The sequence below is a fragment of the Phalacrocorax carbo genome, chromosome 10 (genome assembly GCF_963921805.1).
Source record: "Phalacrocorax carbo chromosome 10, bPhaCar2.1, whole genome shotgun sequence".
Lineage (NCBI taxonomy): Eukaryota > Metazoa > Chordata > Aves > Suliformes > Phalacrocoracidae > Phalacrocorax > Phalacrocorax carbo.
The window spans coordinates 25223654-25244392 of NC_087522.1; the positions used below are offsets into that span (position 1 = coordinate 25223654).

General features: G+C 42.4%; 1 protein-coding gene across 4 annotated transcripts in view; it reads right to left on the reverse strand.

Moving 5' to 3' along the window:
• The window catches only part of AMBRA1 (autophagy and beclin 1 regulator 1), a 151821-nt gene that overhangs the window by 83524 nt on the left and 47558 nt on the right, over positions 1 to 20739 (reverse strand). For 3 of the 4 annotated variants that reach the window (XM_064462605.1, XM_064462609.1, XM_064462606.1), the window contains 2 exons: positions 11655 to 11738; positions 11001 to 11101 (listed from right to left, as the gene is read on the reverse strand). In XM_064462605.1, coding sequence (XP_064318675.1) covers positions 11001 to 11101; positions 11655 to 11738 — 185 coding nt within the window. The remainder of the gene's footprint in view (positions 1 to 11000; positions 11102 to 11654; positions 11739 to 20739) is intronic. The other variant, XM_064462607.1, reaches the window with a different exon arrangement.

Here is a 20739-nt window from a genome sequence, read left to right on the forward strand (position 1 = left end):
TTTCAATTCGTGTCCATTTCCTTCTGCCCTTTCACTGGGCACCACTGGGAAGAGCCTGGCACACTTGTCTTCATTCCCTCAGTTATTTATACACATTGACGAGATCCAGCCCCGAGCCCTCTCTTCTCCAGGCTGAACAGTCCCAGCTCTCTCAGCCTCTCCCCTCAAGTCAGTCTCCAATCCCTTTCTCATCTTTGTGGCCCTTTGCTGCACCCGCTCCAGTAAGCCCAATCCTTTCTTGCACTGGGAACCCAGAACTGAATGCAGCACTCCAAATGCAGCTTTACCAGGGCTGAAGAGAAAGATCACCCCCCTCAGTCTGCTGGCAATGCTCTTCCTGATTCAACCCACTATACTGTTGACCTTCTTTTCTGCAAGGGCACATTTGCTGGCTCATGTTCAACTCGTTGCGTGCCAGGACCCCCAGGTCCTTTTCTGCAAAGTTGCTTTATAACCAGTAGGTCCACAGGCTGTCCTGGTGTAGAACTTGGCATTTCTCTTCCCTGAACTTCATCGGATTTGTTGGCCCATTTCCCAGCTTATGAAGGTCCCTGTAAAGAGCAGCACAACTTTCTGGTTCATCCCCCACTCCTCCCAGTTTTGCTAAGGGTGCACTCCAACCCATCATCCAGGTGATGAATGAAGATGTTAAACAGTATATACTAGCCCCAAGCAGGTCCCTGAATAGGGCAAAGTCTGCCTTCCGGAAGAGCTTTTCCCACAATGCTGTCCTGTAGATACTTCCTTATTTATCTGCAATGCTCAAAGTGAGACCCTTTTACCTATTTTGAGGCATGAAACCAAAAGAGCAAGGCATGATGAAAGACCCAGAAAACATCCAGTTACAAGACACGAGGCTAATTCACTTACTAATAAAACCTGGTTACAGTACTTACCTAACATGTTAGCTTGTGAGGCACAAGCAACCATATTTTAAATGCATCCAGGAGCCTCAAAACAGTTGCAAAAAGCTCTGCTGCGTCAACAAAACTGCTGCATTATCTTCCCACATATAGGAAATCAAGATGTTAAGTTTTATTTCTCATAAATACCAAAAGTCTACCTGCTGAGTCCTGTAGCCATGTTTGGAGTACGAAACATGGAAAAGACACAGCGCCGAGTAGCAACAAGGAGCATACCTACAATGAGTCTCCTTGTATCACATCTAGCCCAACTTCTGATCAAGCAGCAGAGCTTCTTGCCTACTCCGTTAAATACGGGTTGTTGACAGGTCCGCAGTCTGTCACATCAATGCGCAACACACAGCAAGACGGGAGACGGAGTAGGAAGGGTAAGAAATAAACAGGTCACAGCACTGTGCTACATAAGCATAAATGCTGATGAGCATAACATAGGAGGAAGTCACATGAGTCTTTGTTGAGTATCTGAGACTGATGTGGTCTGAGAAAGGGCTCCTGCAGCAGGCACACTCATCCATGCCATAAAACCAAGTTCCACACTCCCGACTAGCAGAATTAAATTTGCAACAGCGCTGCACAAGTAAGGGTGGCAGTACCAGCCTCAAATTGCACTGGTGGAATCGAGAAAAAAAAAATACCTATCACACAAGGCTCATTTACCTTGAGCAGTGAGTTAAGCATATATTGTATGTTGCCTGACTGATTTCAAAATATCCATTAATACTTGCAGTCCAGAATAAGTTTTTTAAAAAACCTTAAAAACACACACACAACACAAAAAATAACCAACCCCCACAAAAAACCCACAACAAAAAGCTACAGAAACAGAGAAAGGGTACAGCCCCTCCTAAGAAAGCTTGGTTACCTCCTGCAGACAGTGGTAGGGTTTGTGTATTGGGAGGGGGGTGAGGTGGAAAGCGACTACATCTTTTCAGTGGATAAATGCAGAAAATAAAGCAGGTGAGCAGCACTGATCAACAGTACAGCTATGTGCTACTTTGGCACTGCCACTATGCCATGCGGTGTTTACTTCTGGAAGCAAAGCACACATGAAACACCCTCTACATAAATCAAACAGCTGTTGCTTTTCTTCCTCTCAGAATTCCTGCTTTCTTAGTTTCTTATACCACCTTTGCTGCTTTCATTCCATCCCTTTTGCTCAGGCTCCTCTTCTAGATATCATCCCTTCTGCACTCAACCATCAGGGCAGGATGCAACCTGCCTAATTTTAGGCATTTAAGGTACCCACAGCAGAAAGGAACTCTTCAAAGCTCCCTATACAATCAGTGATAAATAGACTGGCAGGTCCACAGAAGATTCAGAGCACCTAAGTTCAGCTCACTTCAGCTGATGATTCAGAGCAGAAGCTTCTCTTTAACTACACAGGAAGCACAGCCTCCCAAGTCAGATGCCCCCAAAATTACCATCTAAATACCCCCCCAGAGTGCAGGTAGCTGTGGATTCTTATTTTCAGTTGACTCACATCCCTCTCAGTTTACACATTCCGAGACATAGCAGATTGAGATGAACTAAGGCTTGAGCTGCAAAAGCATAAAGACAGGAACAAAAAGGACTGAGCACGAGCAGGTTTTAAAGTGCTAACAGCACTATTTTGACTCTTCAGCTGACCTTTATCGTGCAATATTTAAGAGACTTTTGGACCATCTCCAGCTCTCCGGTGTGAAGAGGCAGTTCTTTCCATATAAAGACAGCTATGTACAAAATATTACTAAAATTTATTTTAGAAATTAAACTGATTTTGGAGTCACTCAAGCCTTGAGAGTACCCTAATCTCTGGAACGAAATAGGGGATAGTGTCTTCCAAGGGTTCTGATGGAAGTTCATTCCTTCTGCCCTTCAATCTCTAGCGCTTTGCACTCAACGTCCCAACCAAAAAATTCAAACTGGATCTGTTCACAGCTGACAAGAGAAGTGTTTGTGCCCACAGAGCACCTTTGCTGCTAAACCGGACAAGCAAGCGAAGAGAGGCATAGAGCAAGCACAGCATCAAAGCAGACAGCCAGACTAGTGTTCTTCCATTCCAGCACGCAAAGTACCCTGACACCTTCTGTGTCTGTGACAGTGTACACAGCAGGAGAGGACATCAAAACAAGGATGAGTAGCTGCACAGGTTCTCACTGTAGGATTTGGTATTTTGGATGGGAGGGAAAGGCTAACTGGAAACAACACGCACAACCGTTTCCATCACATAAACACATATGTTAATGGTTTTCTCTCAGCACCCTACCAGCCGCTTTCAGGAGATGTCTAGGTAGACAGGAGAAGTAAATGCCCTTTAGCTCTGAGCAGCATTTATCTGCATTGAAACCAATGCCATTAGCTTGGGAACTTTTGTGGGGTCTTTGCACAGGACTAGTATTTCAGAAGAGGTGGCCTGTAGGCCATTCAAATGCTAATAACATCAAATAACATCAAATACCTTGTGCCCAGGTACAACGCTACAGAATGACACATTATAGCATGAGACAACTGGCAGCTGGACGGCCAATTAAAGTACAGTGCCGGAAAAAACACTCACTGGTGTCTTGCAATACAGTGAAAAATGGCTGATGTACTATAAATATGGACCTGTTGGGGAGAATGTAACATCTGTGGATCAGCTATATGATCCCTGTGTAGCCACAAGAAGTTACGTATCGCTGGCTGGTTTCTAGGCTTAGTTTTATTAAGCATTAACAAATGCTGATTTCTACCTTCTGGGAGATGGATTTCATTTGAAGAATGTTTGTTCACCTTCAACCACAATCACGATGTGTTACAACTCCGTAGCCACAGCTATAGAATCTATGAAGCAGAAGTCAACAATGGCTCTAATACCAAGATAAAGTTAACTTACAGCATATTACTTTCTTCTGCCTTCATCCAAACCATGTACAACCCCAAAACTATCAGGAGATTTTATTTGTGAGACACTCCACTATGATCAAGCAATGTCGAAAACTTTCATAGCTGAAAGCTGCTCTTGGAGAGCAGCAGTTGGAGAGATGCAAAGGCAGATAAGGGCTGAGGTTCAGCAGCTAAGCTTTAGGAAAGCTCACGGGCTGCAAGTGTGTCACTTCGACACATGAAGCATGTTTATAACTGAACACTTAAATAAGAGGATATCACACAATTCAAGTCTTCTCTATGCTTCCACAATCCTACTGTCTTCAGAAGCTTAAGTACCACGTCGAGGAAGTCAACAACTCCAAGGATACCTCTCGCCAGTTCCACACAGGCCACTTCCCATTCCCTACTCTAATCTGTCCCTGCATCTGCAGTTCAGCACTACAGCCTCTTTTCTTCCTTACATTTCTGCATGAAAGGCTGCACTTCCACAGAAATTATAAACAGTTTTCAAGTTTGTGATGAAGGTGACATATCTGTAGCTCTCCAGTCAAGGAAGAACTTGAGGCATATTTTAAGCCTCTTATGTCGTTTAGTGTCCACCGAGGTATAGTGAGGCCACAGAGAATGAGGTTTCACAAAGGTTATGTCTTTCCATATTAAGCAGTACCCAACAGATTTATAACAGAAACACATGGCACAGAAAGCCACATGGCTATATTAATTGATTGTATTACCCTACAGATCTGCGTACTGTGAAAAGGCAGATTAGATCAGGACATTAATCCAAATTCACGCACTTGTCAGAGGAAAAGGCAGAAGGAAGCTAACAGCAAAAAGCCAGACACTGACAGCTGAAGGTAGGGACCTTCAGTCCATACTCAGTCTCAGACAACTATAGAGAAAGCCTTGCCAGAGGAAGCCAAGTACACACCAGCTGACGGTGAAAAACAAGGGTGCATCAGAGACAACTGGGATGATTTTTTCCATCAACTCTTGCTGGCCTTCTAGCACTCAAGTCATCTACCTCAGTCCTCCTCTGTACAGTTTTGCATCACTGCAAGCACATTTGAAGGACGAGGGCATCTCAAAACAGAATTCACAGCTTACTGACGCTGTACGGGACAGAACAGGATTAGGTCAAGCACATTTGAGCCGTGGGAGGCAATTGAATTTGCGATGCCAGAGGAACTGGAGAATCTGCCTGCAATATGGTTTCCAAGGCAACCACAGCAGCCTCTTAGCATGATCACTTTCATCATTAGAGCAGAAGTGAAAGGTCACCGGGCTAATTCTAGTTGCAGCAGCAACCAATACTCTGTCCAACTGGATCACGGGCTCATCAACATCCATTTTAACAGGCCTTAGGCTAGAGCCATTCACTTGTATCGGAATGTTAGCCCTTAACACAGCTAGAGTGATCAACAGATTAGGAACATGCATCAGGAGGCACCTTAGGTGGTGGGTCTGTCTTGGAAATTTGACTGGTGAGAGGTCATCACCCCAATTCTTATTAGGAAAACTACCATGTGCTCAGATAAATCCCCGTCACAGGGTAAGACAACATTTATCCATCACCTTAGCTAATTTTCAACCTGATGAAACTTCAAATGCTCCAAAAATTGTGCATTAGCCGTTTCTGGCTGAAGTCCAGAAATTCACTTGAAGGCACATGACCTAGAATTCTCCCAGGCAGCCAAGCTTGGAAGAATGGGATAGCTTATGTGATTGCCCTAGTTTCACCTCGGATAGTGTTAATTTTCTTTCTAATAGCTGGTATAGTCCTGTGTTTTGGATTTAGGATGAGAATAAAGTTGATAACACACTGATGGTTTAGTTAGTGTTGCTCAGTAGTGCTTACAAGTCAAGGACTTTTCAGCTTCTCATACTGCCCTGCCAGCGAGGGGGCTAAAAGTGCACAAGAAGCTGGGAGGAGACACAGCCAGGGCAGCTGACCCCAACTGACCGCAGGGATTATTCATACCATATGCCATCATGCAACATCATGCTGAACAAAAAAAACTTGGGGGAGTTGGCTGGGGCGGGGGCATGGCCGCTGCTTGGGAACTGACAGGTGGTGAGCAATTGCACTGTGCATCACTTGGTTCGTATATTCTTTTACCGTTACTGTATTTTCTTTTCCTTTTCTGTCCTGTTAAATTCTGTTAATCTCAACCCACAAGTTGTACCTTCTTTCCAATTCTCTCCCCCATCCCACCGAGAGGGGAGTGAACCAACAGCTGTGTGGTGTTTAGCTGCCTGCCGGTTAAACCCCCCCAGTGATTTTGGGAAAACAGCAGCTGAACGTTACACTTTGAAGCCCTGAATATTACACTTTTTAAAGGCAGGCTATAAACGGAGCCTTAGCTTCACCTATAGCCTTAGCCCTGCCCCAGTGTAACAAGGCCACAGATACCTTTGTTTAGCAACCCCAGCAGAGATATCCACAGTTGCACCATTATTACTCTTGTAGCAGGTCATACTCTGAACAGGCACGGGCTATGGAAAACATCTGTAATATCAAGCTCGTTCTTTGAATACACATAAGTGGTCAGTCTCTAGTCTGAATCTATTACCCTGAAATACCAATGAAATCACTCAAAAATATGTATAGTGTTGTATCACTCAGCCCTTAAGCCATCCAGAGTCTGGATCTCCCCATGAGGTGGAGGACTCAGAACAACTGTGTTGGATTCCATTTAAACAGATGAGGTCTGGTGACAAAGCCAGATAGACAAACACAATGTGTGTTCACGCAAGGAAAAATATTTGGTTTGTTGAGAAGCACATAACTGAATAAATTCCTCTTAAAACAAAGTGAGGTGAGACAGAAGCATTTCACAACACTAGGTAACCCTATCATAAAACAGTAAACTTTCATCTGCAGGTCTCCTGATGAGTAACAGGAATATAAAGAAACAGGCATCTGTGTCAATTTTTAAAGCCTCCTGTAAAGTTCCTTGGCAAACACTCATTTTCTTCTTCCTCCAAGCTTCTGCTGAGCTGAAACTAAAGCCTTCTTTGTTCCACTATACCATTAGCATGTCTCTGTCCATCCTGAAATAGTCAATTACTATAAAGCCTATGGGAAAAGTTCATATAGGCCAGCAACAGGTCATAAGCACTTTAGTGGCAATGAAGTAGATCTTTTTTAAAAATTTAATTACTGGTTTTTAAAAAAGATATTAAAATGTATATCTGTCAACTACCAGATGCCAAAAAATAACCACAACTTGGCCCTCAAATAACTTCGCAGTGTCCTGCTCACAATGTGACTTCGGACAAAGAGTAAGTTATTAAAAAAAAAACAACAACCAAACAAACAAACCAAACAGAAAACACCAAGCAAAACAGCGGGAAGAAGTATTCAGATTAAAGAAAAACAAGCAAAAGAAAAAGCAGTAGGGGGTGGTAAACACAATACTGAGCTGTGTGTTCTTTGGATCCAGAGCCAGGCATGTTAACAGTGCTGAACTTTGCAGCCATGCTACCTCCCATTAGGAAAGGTGTAACCTCATCCCATGGAACAACTCTTTGGTATCTCCTGGGAGGCACAGAACAATACACCCCAAAAAACCCCAAACAACCTCCCCACCTCCCCCCCCAAAAAAAAACCAACCCAAAAACCAAAAACAACAACCAACAACAATTCACCAAAAAAACCACACACCACAAAAAACACAGCCCCACTCTGTTGGCCTGCAAATGGCAGAGGACCCAAGAGACCAGAAGACTGAAATAGTTTCAAGACACAGTATTCCACTTGCATTGCCACATTCAGTTCGTCAGGCCTATCGAGTGAGAAGCCAAAATGTATTTACCGCTTTCATCATCACTCTAGCAAACAACCACTTCAACCGGCTTTCACTGTACGGATGTTTCCTTGGAGACCACAACCCCACCACTTACAGCAGCTCACCAAGGACGGGGGAGTCCAGGGGCAGCTTACAGCCCACGCTACCAAGCGCCTTAGAAGAGCTGTCAAATGAACTCTCAGGTTTTTTGATGAGTCTTGAAATAAAAGGGGAATGTGAAAGACTGAAAATATGCTAGTGTTATACCAGTATTTTAAAAGGTTGAAATAGGATGAGACCTGTCAGTCTTGTCAGCCTGACATTGATTCCAGACAAAATAATGAAAAAGCTGATATAAGACTCAGATAATAAAGGATTAAAGGAGGACAGTGTAATTACTGCCACTCAACATAGACTTTACAGGAAAATATAACTTGTCAAACTACCAACACTTTTTGGTGTGATTACAAGTTTGAATGCTAAAGGTAACAATGTTGATGTAATATATTTTCATATGGTGTTTGACTTGGTGCCAGAAAGCACAGTGATGCAGCTTATATCAGCTGATGGATCTAAACTGCACCAGCAGATAAGGAGTCAGGTGGGAAGGTGCTACTGGGACTTGTTCCAGTGCTACACACAAATTAGGCTGCTGGCACGGAGATATCTCGGTCTGTTACGTTAACTAGTACCACTTTGTTCTCCCCTGAACTCCCACCTACTCTACCCATCTGTTGCCCCCCTTCCTATACTTCGCTTGGAAGTGCCCTGGCACAGGGATGACCACCAGTCCCTGACAAGTACAAAGGACTCCCTGATCCCAGTCTAAGCCCTGCCTGGCATGTCAGAGTCATTCTGCCAAACCGACTGTGCCGCTGTACTAGCCCATCTGCTTAGATAACCTGTAATTTTTAGTGGTTCATTAAACCAGACTGCTCTAAGAATTTACCCACAAGGCGGTCTTCCCTAGCATGGAGCCATTGTCTATAACAGTTGCATGAGAATGTCACTTAAACAATGGAAAGCTGTTCATATAAAGCAGACAGCTGAAAGTAAACGTGGTCAGAACCTGAGAGCAAGAGCTTTGACATGAAGAAGTTTAGTCAGCACAAAGTAATTCACACACCTATAAGATCTCTGTCTGCTGCTTTTATTTCTTCTCTGCACACAGCAGTAAGTGGGGCAGGGGACAGGAGCAGAGGTGTAATTGGGAGTATTTTCCCAAACAACAGCTCTGACTCATACTTGACCATAGAAGTCCATTGACAGTTTCTAGAAAGCCGTCAGGTTAGGAATACGGGTGCGTTTTTGGCATCTTTTCCCAAATGCTGTAGAGGTTCCGTAAGAAATACATTTGGCATTTATGCATTTAAACATAATTAGGAAATGACAGTCGGATGAAGCAATTTAAGGCACTCAAGTTACATTAGGCTGTGTTAATAGGAAGATAGATGATTGATTTTCCCCTCAGCTAAGGCTGGCAACCTCACCCGTAACTATCAGGCCAGGGTTAAAGTAGTTTTGAGCTGGAGTAGAGGTTTTTTCACTATGATAGTGCAGAAAGAACTACCACAAGCTTTGGCGCGGGGTAACTAAAAAGGAAAGCATATCTGCAACTTTGTATGCTCTGAAATGTAATATTGAAAATGACAACGCTGCTGAACAACGTAACACACACAAGGGATTCTCAGATTATTCCACAATTGCAACCTCATTTTCTAGTTATCATCTTTCACTCCTTCACCCAATATTTACAACTTCAACCCTCCTGGTTTCTGCAACACATTAACATGTTTTAGAACACAATGTTAAAAAATTTTTTGAGAGCTGGAAGCATAGGTACAGATTAAATAAACAGATGATTAAAACAACATATCACATGCACCTGCTGCATTAGAATTAATTTTATCTTTAAGTCAATTAAAACCTTTACAGTGGAGTCCCAGCCATTCCAGTGTGAGCTTCCACACCAAACTTTGCCTTAAGTAGGATCAGCACAGCGCCATACAGAAAATATTGATCTTTTCTGTTGAAAGTCCCATGATTCCAGCTTCTGCTTTCTTTTGTTAATCTTGGCGTAAACGCAACAAACAGCAAGCACATGTATTTTGGGGCTCAAATTCCCTAAAACTTGCATGGAGAAAATACCAGGCTTTTTCCCAGCCACTAAGGAACAGGTGAACTGTGAGGAGGGTTGAAGGCAGGTGGCTCCAGCAACGCGAGGCCACGCAAGAGTTCTGTAGTGTTGCCTGGCAGCAAGTAATTATCTGCCAGCGTGCTGTTTCCATGTGCCAACAGCCAAAGCCCACACAGGGAGCAAGCACAGGAAAGATGTGCATCAGCTAAAGCTACAGGCTAGCTCCACTCTTTCCTGAGGCATCAAAGCGGAGGTTCTTTGGAGGCCAGCCTTTGGCTGAGCTCTTACTACTACTGCAACAGCAAGGTCTATGAACCATGCACTCAAACCAAAATGTCCAGGGAGACAAAGGTCCAGGAGATGCCAGAAATCCGTTATCAAAGACAAGGCCACTGCCATACTAAATCAGCCATGCAACACCAACAACAGTTCCACCCCAAAATGGTTGGGAAAGCTCCAGTGAAGACTCTTACGAACAGGTTAGATAAATCCTGTCCAAAATGGTTTAGTCATAGTTGTTTGTGCCTCAAGATAAGGAAGAGGGTCATGCAGCCTCCCGAGAAACCCTTTCAACACTCCTTTCAGTGGTGGTCCTGTGATTACCTACAGAAAGAAACCTACCTGTCCATACATAATCCCTCGTTCTCCCCCAAGCTCCAACATGACTCCCCTGCACTGGGCTTAATTACAGAGCAACTCAGGCTCAGCCAAAAAAGACCCACCCTCAAGATGTTTCATCTATAACTACCTCATTCATGAACTGCCAAAGGGCTGTACTCCTCCTCTTCCCCCCCACCTCCGCCTGCCCTTTAAGGCTCCTGAATGCCTGTGTGCTGTATGTGGTGGCAGCTGAGTTTTTTAATATGCACTTATTAAGATCCTAATTGAATCCTGCATTGCCTTGTGTGCGTCTTGCCAGCCGGAACACGAACAAGGCACCCTATAATTCAATTAGAAGGACCTGAAGCAAGCTGATCATTAGTCTGTCAGGTTGTTAAGAAAAAGACATCTAGGAATAGGGGAGGAAGTTAAACAAAGCAAGAACTGTTAACAGCACCCCTCCCCAATTCATGCAGAGAATCCCATATGCATACTTGAAGTATAGAATCTGCAGTGCCCAAGCACTTGAATGACAGACAGCTCACCACATCACTCCAACGGTCCTTTCTCTTGTTTCAGGCAACTTAAATAGAACCTCAAAAGCTGGAATTAGACTCTTGCTCATCAATCCTCCTCTGCTGAGATTCATGAGAGAAATACCACTAACATACATGACTACTGCAACGAAGAAATCTCATTTACCTGCCAAAACCCTGTTGACAGAGGAATGGGTGGCCAAGCCAGGCTGTCCCCGTTCATGGAAAATCCCAGCGTAAGGCAAGTACTCTGGCAGCAAGAACCGTCTGCAAAACAGAGATAGCAAGCTTACATGGAGAAAGGCATCCCAGTATCCTACAGCCCTGGACAGCAACTGAATTCCTTTGAGGAAACATGACTATATTGCAGCAGACTATAGTAGCAGAAAGGCTGGTCTCCTCTGCTTAGCCAGCTACTCAGTGCTTCAAATAAAAGGCAAGTTACAGATTAGATCCTCCTCTGGTCAACAGCTGTGAAGCTCAGCATTAAGCAAATCCTTTACCTTCCACAATAGCTTCCAAATCTCTGACCAGCCTGTTGTGCTGAGAATTCAGTGATATTCCTTTCTCCTCCTATTCTGCCTTCACACTGTAGCCCCAACCTGCAGGTAAGAAGGACTAAGACCATGCTGCCCTTCAAATGTCACAGGATGATCTGATCATACCAACATGCCATCTCAGGGGTCCCAGAAATTGCAAAACAAGAATATAGCTGCCCTGTGAAAGAAAAGGATTCCATCTGAAAGCACCAGAGAGCTGAACTGCAACTGGTACCTCCAAGATTTCCACAGCCTTTTACTCTCACATGTCCAAGCCTTACCTCGGGACAAAGCGCCCCAGCGATGGTGCAGACATGCGGGCATTCCGGGGAGCTCGGTGCCTGGATCGGTCTCCATTGTCCCTTCAGCAAAAGAAAAAAAAAAAAACACAACATTTTATTTTTACTATTTTTACTTCACATGTAATTAAAAATACCATGTAATAAGTATTCTCCAAGAAAAGAAAAACTGAACAACGTCATCTAGTCATCCTGAGTATGCCACTGAGATTTAATGGTTCTCTTGCGTAAGTCACATGTGTCTAATATTCCAAACTCATACAACTTACTGTACCAAAGACTCCTGACAGCTTTACATATGGGTAGCCTAATGCCCACTTTCCTCATTGTCTGACAAGGTCTTGAAATATCAACAAAAATCAGAGAGAGTCAACGAATCAATGTCAGCACCTGAGCAAATGAACAAGAAACTTCTGTATTTGGACTGGGAGAGCAACAGCAAGCACACCAGTCCTGATGATAACTTTGACTAACACAAAGAGATCTGTTAAATTTCACATTTTCATTCCCAGAAGTGCAGGCAAAAGAGCATAATCTGCAGACTATTCTTTTGCACCCCTTCCTGCAAGGTCCAGTTTAAGTGCCATCACAGCTTGAGATAATCTCACCTTTCACAAGCTTTTCCAGTGAAGTCAGAAATGTTAGGTGGTACCAGACATAACTGTACGTCCTCAACAACCTTTCCTGTTTCACAATAAATGTCTATGCCTTGGGGAATGAGGGGAAAGGGCCCAGCATCTACTGTCCTGCAGCAGACACAAGAAAGTCGTCTTCCCCAGGAGGGCAGCACAACACTGAATGGGTTACCCAGAGAGGCTGCGGAGCTGCCATCCTTGGAAGTCTCAAGACAGGAGCTAGACAAAGCCATGGCTGACCCAGCCTGATTTTGGCAATAACAACCCTACAACAAGTAGGAGGCCAAACTGGAGGACCTCCAGAGTCCCCAGCAAACTAAAGTCCTGATATTGCATACATAGGTCACAAGAGGACCTGTAATTATACAGCACTAAAATGGCAAGGAAAATAATGAGACTCAGTCAGTGACTCTGGAGTTCTGAAACAGACCTCTGCAGTGCTTTACGCTCCCATCAGAAACTTACTGTGCGACCTTGCACAAGTAGCAAGTCTGCTCTCCCTGGATTCCAGATCCCTGTCTATAACTGCAGCCCTGCTTGTCTTCCTCCCAGGCAGCGGTGGGGAGAACATTACTTGCAGAGCCTTGGAATCACTAGGAAACTAAATATTCCTTATGCAACACACTAGCAGCACATTCCTAACCCACTCCAGCAAGCTGTGCATTTTAAAAAGGCAAAACAAAAAAATTATTTTAAAGTCAGTGAGCAAGAAACGTGGGCTGAGAAAGAGTCCATTACGTGGCTGTATCCCACACACTTGAGGAACCAGGAACACAAGAGCAGAGGTTGTTCTGCAAAGCTCATTAGCATTTCAAGCTATTTTACCAAAACCAAATCTAAATCCAAGCTCAACGCTTCCATTTCTCCTCCCACTGCAGACACAGCATTTGCAGTTCACAGCCAAAGCCGCATCTCACCCTGAGGTTTCTGGGTAACCAGCGGGGCTCCTGAAAGCAGCAACCTAAAGGCTGCTGCTGTTTTTGTTTTTATCAGAGGCCTCCAGCCTCTTAAGATGTGGATCAATAACAGACAGAACCCTGGGAACTTGAGTGCTGACATGATCAACTTTTCCAGTTAAAGAGAAAAGGCCAAAGGGAAAAAAAGAAAAAAAAAAAAAAAAAAAAGAAAAGAGAAGTGCCACGTTCCAGATCTTGCCACACACAGTAAGAGCTAGTGAAAGTCAGACAAGAAATACTGTTATTAAGAAGTCCATGTAGCAGTTTTTGAAACAACACTGATGTGCAGCCCTGGGAGAAAAGCAGCAAAACTGTTTCCAGGGTTTGCATTTGCTTTGGACGTCTACTAGAATTAGAAGATGCTTTTGAAAGGGACAAATATCAGCAAGAGGAACAGCAGCAGGACTACACCCTGCAGAACTCTCCAGTTTAAGATAATCCCTACAGCAGGTTTCAGAAGGAGTGAGGAATTAGCTCCAGCCAATAAAAAATAAAGCTACAAAAGTCTCTTATAGTCCAAATCAAGAGACCCAAAGCAACTAATTATTCAAGTTTTTTTAAAATGCCACTAGCCAATGGTCTCAGAATCCACAAAAACATTTTAGGACACAATTTTTCTAATCAACAGAGCTTTCTGATGCAAGAACTCCATCCTGTACTCTCCCATTCACTGCACATACAACCCTTCCCCAATACAAAAAGCCTAAAAGGAAAAAAATATAGACTAGACTTTTCTTCAGTTTTCTCCGTGACAGGCACAGCCTCTACTGACTCAGGAGACAGCAACCTATTTTTAATATCCCCTTAAAAAAAAATAAATTACAGAGATACCACATCCCAACTGCCACTGCCCTGTAACTCAAAGGGCAGAACTGGGAATGAGAAACAGTGACTATCCTGTAAATAGGAATGTTGGAATTCCTATTTAATAGAAGTGTAAGATACACTCCCCTGTGCTAAAGAGGAATATTACCAAACATTCTTCTGAATCACTGATGTACAGAGTCATTTATACCTAAACTCCTAAGCTCCCATGCAAGACTGTTTTCAAGCATCTAGTGCTGAAAAGCCAGAACAGCTGATATTACCCTGGTGCCAGCTGAAGATTATTTCTGCACCTTCTAAAAAGGAAAGTTTTAAAAAAAAAACAAAAAACAACACACCAAACCCTACAGATCAGTGAAGATGGGTGACACGTTGTGTTATTTCTGTACCGCATACAGCCTGCTGACAGGGAGGAGAGCAGATGTTAGCATGACTGCAGTGCCAGTGCGAAACACTCCGGCAAGAAATGAAGTTTCCAAAGTTCTCTCAAGTAAGATCTAATGCTCTACTTTCTCTGTAGCGTCAACTACCTACAGACTCATCAGCTAATGATTTGCAGTGGATAGTTTAATTAACATAACCTGCAAAAGCGGATCCCTCAGTGTGTGTCTACATTTTTTAAAAAAAAGCCTCTTCCTCAAAGCAACTCAATTACCTTGCAAAAGTAAAAGAAACAAAAGTGTGCCACAGCAAGTGCTGTAACGGCTAAAAAGGTGGCCTCCAACGCCTTTTGATCTAAGTGCACCAGCAAATATGAACAGCCCAGGGAAACTTCTGTAGTGAAAAAATAATAATGAAGGTACTAAGCAATCCATTGAGCAAGATGCAGGGAAAGAATCAGAAGTAATCAGCATGTAAGGTGACAAGGGAGACTTAATACTGTAATTATTAAAAGACTAATTTGTCTCAGGAAGAAAACTGCAAGAGCCAACAAATGGTCAAAACAACTTTAAGGGTCAGGCTCAAAATTCAGGTTATTCATAATTTGCTCAGATACCAGTGTGGCATAAATCAAAACAGTGATATGGAGAATAAGAGTTGGTAGGGGGAAAATAGCATTAACATTAATACAGAATGAAGCAGGAAAAGAAAGCAATTCCCAAACAATCAGGAGATTTATGGACCTTTAATGGGGCATAAGAAGGATGAAAGTTTATCTTAAATTGGATAAGAGTCAAATCTCTGACTTTTTCTGCTACTGTTGTGTTTGCTTGTTGAGAGAAAAGTTGGCTAATGCAAATATAATGGAGCAGCAACGCTGGCTCTGAAAACAGAGATGGAGATGCAAAACTTTGCATCCTGAAGTCTGGAGGAAAAGGCATTTTTTCCATCAGGTAACTTGGCTTCCACATTAATAACAGAGTAGATACAGAAGACAGTCAAGACCATCAGAAAGGGGAAAAAAGCAATGTTCTGCTTTTCTAACTTGGCAAGAATTCTCTCTAATATTTGGAGATTGTTGTATCAGGAAGTGAAATTAAACAGACAGCATGAGATTTCTAATGCAATCTGTTCATCTAACTGTTCCCATTGTAGTCAAAATTAAAACTCCCACTGACTACACTGCCAACAGAATTAGGTCAACAATGACCATTTTGAAAAGCCATTTAATTATCAGAGGCAGCAATAGTAAGCCATGCAAGTTCATAAGAATCAAATTATATCAGACCAAGCCAATCGTTCCATATTTTCAGCATTTTATCGTGTTTCATGCGATTCAATTTAAAATGCTAAATCAATTTCTATTGCAGAGGTTAGACACTTGCACACAATAGAAATGCTAAATAATTGGTTAAGTGGCATCTACTGGCATCTCTAAGGGTTGGCACTGGATTCAGTTGCACCATCTTGATGTAACAGGAAAAAACCCAACAACATATTCTTGGTACTTCAAACGTTAAGTATCTCCACTTACTTGCTATCAATTTTTTAAGACTGCAGGAGGTTACTTCAAAGGAGATAGCACAGAGGGCAGGAGTCGCCCAAAGTAAAGATCATATCAGGAGTTCAGAGAAGGTTACCAGAAAATGCAGACTTCTTTGGCTTTAGAGGTTGGTCAAGTCTGCCTCTAAAGAGGGTGCCTGGAGAGTGTCATATTAAACTGGCCATACTAAAGAAGAAACAGATCCTGTAACCTTGCAGTTCACAGGATTCACTGCTGATTTAGATGGAAACAGATGACATGGGAAGGGTGTACTCAGCAGAGCTGCACAGGACTACAAAACAAAATGTCTACTATGTTTCACAAAGATTACAGAAGTAGGAAAAAAGGTGGCGAGGAGAACATTTGCTGGTGATTCCAAGAACATGTAATTGCTTTCCAGCACCATCCTGTTAAGTGAGGTACATAGTGTTGGGAACACTATGATAGAAAGTTAACTACTAGCTTTACAACTGAGAGGAGCAGCAAATACCAGAAGATGTCAAAACTTTAGTTTTTCCTCTGTGTGATCCTCCAAGATTCTGAGCATCTCCTGTGAATGAAGTTAGGGAAAACTGGAAGCGTTCCTAGGAAATAAACCTCTCAAAATAGAGAGGTAAACACGAAGTAAGTAAAACCTTGACGTTCTGAATATTTCAGTTGAGATAGAGGCATCCTAAAGGACAAAAGGAAAAGCCACACTGCAAGTTGGTTGTAACTCTGCAGAGAGACATAGTAGCTGGAATAACATCTCCTGGATCAGTAGCACTAGTCTTTAATCAAAAAGATACATTTTCCATCCCGTGTATGCTACTTCTCTCACAGTCCTTAAGCCCCGGAGAAGTTGTAAACTCAATACAGGAAAAGGGGACCACCCTACTTATGGGTCTGAGGACAAGGATCTCTCACCTAAAAACAGGTTCATGCTTAAGAGAATGATTCAAGACAACTGACTTATGTCTGAGCAGAGACTTTTTTCCACAAGTAGATACAAATAAGCAAGTTGGGAGCACTGGTCCTATCAAAAAGGGTACAAGTATTGACATCCACAGAGGTTAAAATGATGACAACTCATTTAAAAAAAATATATATATACACAATCTGGTAAAAATGAAAGGTGTAAATTTATCTACTCATCTTTGAAGGATATGACCCTTATAGAAGGAAAAGTACTTAAAGCAGAAGAGAAGCAGACAACAAGAAAAACTGAACAAAAAAGTGTCTGCTACACAAAAAGCTTTTGCTGGCACTAAATGTGTTAGGACCCTGGAGCAAACTCCCAAGTACAACACTGGAAGTCAAACAAAATTGAAGAATAAAAATATTAGAGAAACTGCAAAGAGCAATGCTACCTAGCTGGAGAGACAGGAACTAGAAGAAGAGACTTCCAACATAGCTACTTACTACTGTAATTGATAAAGTTGTTAGGCAGTCATCCAAGACATGGTGCCTTTCCCTCTTCCCATGTTTCTTTGAAGGCTAAAATACCAGTCGTTCACTAGCAGCTTTTTCAAGTGAACACCAGAGAAAACTTACATCTTTTTATCAGCTAAAACTTTCCATAAAACAGCAGACTGCTGAGATACTAATGGCTCTCCTGACCAGAGGGAAACAATGCCCCAGCCTTGATTACCTCTCAGAGGGCTATTCAGAGGAAAATGCATTTACAAGATCAAAAATGGCACTTCAAAACATCAAGTGTTTCAGAGAAGCATCACGTAAGAGTGGATTTATTACCTGGTCAAGAGAAACCAGCAGCACTTGTCCATTAAATGCCAAGGATTAATTGCTTCAGAGAAAGACTGATTTGGAACCAGAATGAAGCCCTCTTATCTAGGCACAGTATCCACTTATCTTTATTTTAATCACGTCACTGTGTGATGGGCTCACAAATTTATGACACCTTTTAGAATAAGACTGATACACTCCATAGCTACAGCGAGTCATTAGAAAACAGAAACATCAGAAGCCAGATGAACGTAGAGAATCCCTACTGCCCAGTCTAGACCTGTCAGGTGAGTATTAAGGAAACCACTGTATTCAGTGTTTTATTAAAAAAACCAAAAAAACCCAAAAAAAACCAGGGCATCCAGCACTACAACCACCCTTCCTCCAAGACCACTTGATCAGCCATTTTCTAACATTCATCCAAATATGAGCACGACTAGGAAAAATATCACTATGGCTAACTCTAATCTCTTGGAAACTTCACAACTGGTGCTCACTGAGCACAGTTTGTAGCACAAACATACAAACGGCTGCCCCATCAGGCTTCAATACTGGAATGAAGTGTCAAAAGTAAGTACCAATCTCTTTTTTTGTTTGTTTTAAACTATATTGCTCTATTATGCCTCTGCTCTTCCAAAGGAAACAGAAATGAAAACTGCACAAACAACCCTATTCTGATAGACTTATAGGCTTGAAGAATGCTTACCTCTGCCTGTTCTGCATGGCCAGCAACAGACTATTACCGCTTCTTTCCTAATCGCTCTCATTAACACCAGACGTCACCTGCTCAGTGACCTAGTTTGACTTAAGAGTTTCACAGACACAAAATAAAAGCAAAAAGAGAACAATGAATGCAGCTCAGAAGTAGCAGAAAAACTCAGATGGATGAAGGGTACCATCTTGACATCAAAACTGTTTCTACAAGCCCAGACAACCAAGAGTATAGAACTTGATGTGAGCTGTTCTGGCAACTGTCATCTTTCAAAAGGCATTCATTCTTTCACCGCACTGCTATGGAGACACTAGCCTTGCTGGAATGTGTCTTAATGGTAAAACAACATTATGCTGGAGAGCTAGCAATATCCTGCAGTACTGCTGCAAGGAAACAGTCACTGCCTGTCACTGCATCCAGGCAGTATTATTAGACATTAAGACCAAGATAAGGCGAATATAAAAGACTGTCACCAAAGATAAAGATAAAAAGAATAGGGAAAATGAAGCTGCAGGCTACTATGCGTAGATCACAAGCCAAGCTAAGACTCTCACTAATCCTTGAAAAATGAAGTTCAAAGAGTAGTTTCAGTATCATTCCCATTCATCCTGGGCTTGATAGCATTCTTAGCCTGCAACTGTGTTTAAGATTATGAATATAATTAACATAAATTTCTACATATCTGGAAACAACATCCCAGTACTAACTGCTTCAGAAATCTGTAACAGAGGAAAAACCCAACACAGAAAGTGACCATCAAGTTCCACAAATTTCAGATCTGTCTTGAAAGCCAGTTTTCAGAAGGTCCATCTTAATCAAAAACAACGAGGCAGAGCCATATGAGCCAAGAAACAGAGGCAGAGGAAACAGCATCAAAACCACAGATAAAAGGGCTCTGGGAAGAATACAACAAAAGCAGGCATGTACAACAAATAGCAATCCTGCTTTTAATATCTTTATCTGAATTCAAGTAACAAATTACTAACAAGAATATTATTTGTAGCTGCTCAAGTAAGAGAGACAGATAACAAAATGCCCATTCTAAGACTTCCAGAAAGAAATCACTGCTTTTTCTGCAGTATACTGGTGCATCGTGGATCCTAAAAACCCATTTCCATCAGCATTTAAGTGACGGGAAGTCCTTACAGATTCTCATATCTCCTGCCATGTCTTTTGTTAATCTCAAATGTAAACAGCAGGGTGATAAGGAGAAAAATAAATAAATTAAAAAACCAACCCAGGCTAATTGCTTTTCGAAACCATGCAGTTCAGATATGCTACCCTTCTACCAATAACACCAAAAGGCTATCATCAAGTCCTCTCTCTTACCCACCTTTACTATGCCCTGTCAGAACTTAGCACTTGACACCCCATCCATCTTGAGGTGTCAGCTTAAGCTATAGTCACCCTACAGAGTAAGCCTCTTTCCTTACCTCTGGGATTCCCTACGCTTCTCTCTCCACAATGACAGAACTTGTCCCACTGTTCTGGAGCTGTAGATGAAACGCTCTGACCTTATTTCAAGTCTCATAAAAAACTTTGGCCATTCCAATCTCTCCTCGCTCCTGCCAAGAAAACCTCACTCCTATTTGAGGGAGTTTCTTTTGCAGAAGTTGAAGGTTGTCACAGAAAGGAAAAAACCACTGAAATACACAAATGCACAGCAAACAGCTGGGAAGAAGAGCAGTAAAGACCAACACTGGCTGTACAGAGTGGGAGTTCTACCTGTGTGCTCCTAGTAGTTGGTGTGCTAAGAGAAAACAGCAGGTACTTAGTGAATTGACTGCATTTCTGCAGGTTAGTGCTCCCTTTGCTGTGTCGCTAGCAAACAATGACACAGAGTCAGGCTGAAAAGGTAGAGACGGGATTTAAACACGAGCATGGAATTCCTTCATAAGGGGAGGGAAGAAGTTATTTCATTAAGTGGTAAATCTCCAACCTCTCTCTCCCCTCACTCAAACCTTCCAAAATCTCTTTCTGTCTTAGCCATTAAGCAAACCACATGTGTATTCTCTTAATATTTTCAGGAACCGATGCTCAAGTCAAGGATCTTAAAGAAGCCAACAAGAAAAGATGCTTTAAATTAAGACATTCCAAAAGACAGGTGATTGCCCAGATGTCTCACATGAATGTTTAATCAAGCTGTGTACTTTTCTTCTTAATAAAGTTAAACCAAAATGCCAGCTTGAAGTGAGCACCGACTACGACACAAAACAGACTTCCAAACCAAATACTTCACCTATGGAAGAGGCCAAAAAGAATCTACCATACTGTTCTCTGAAATAAATGA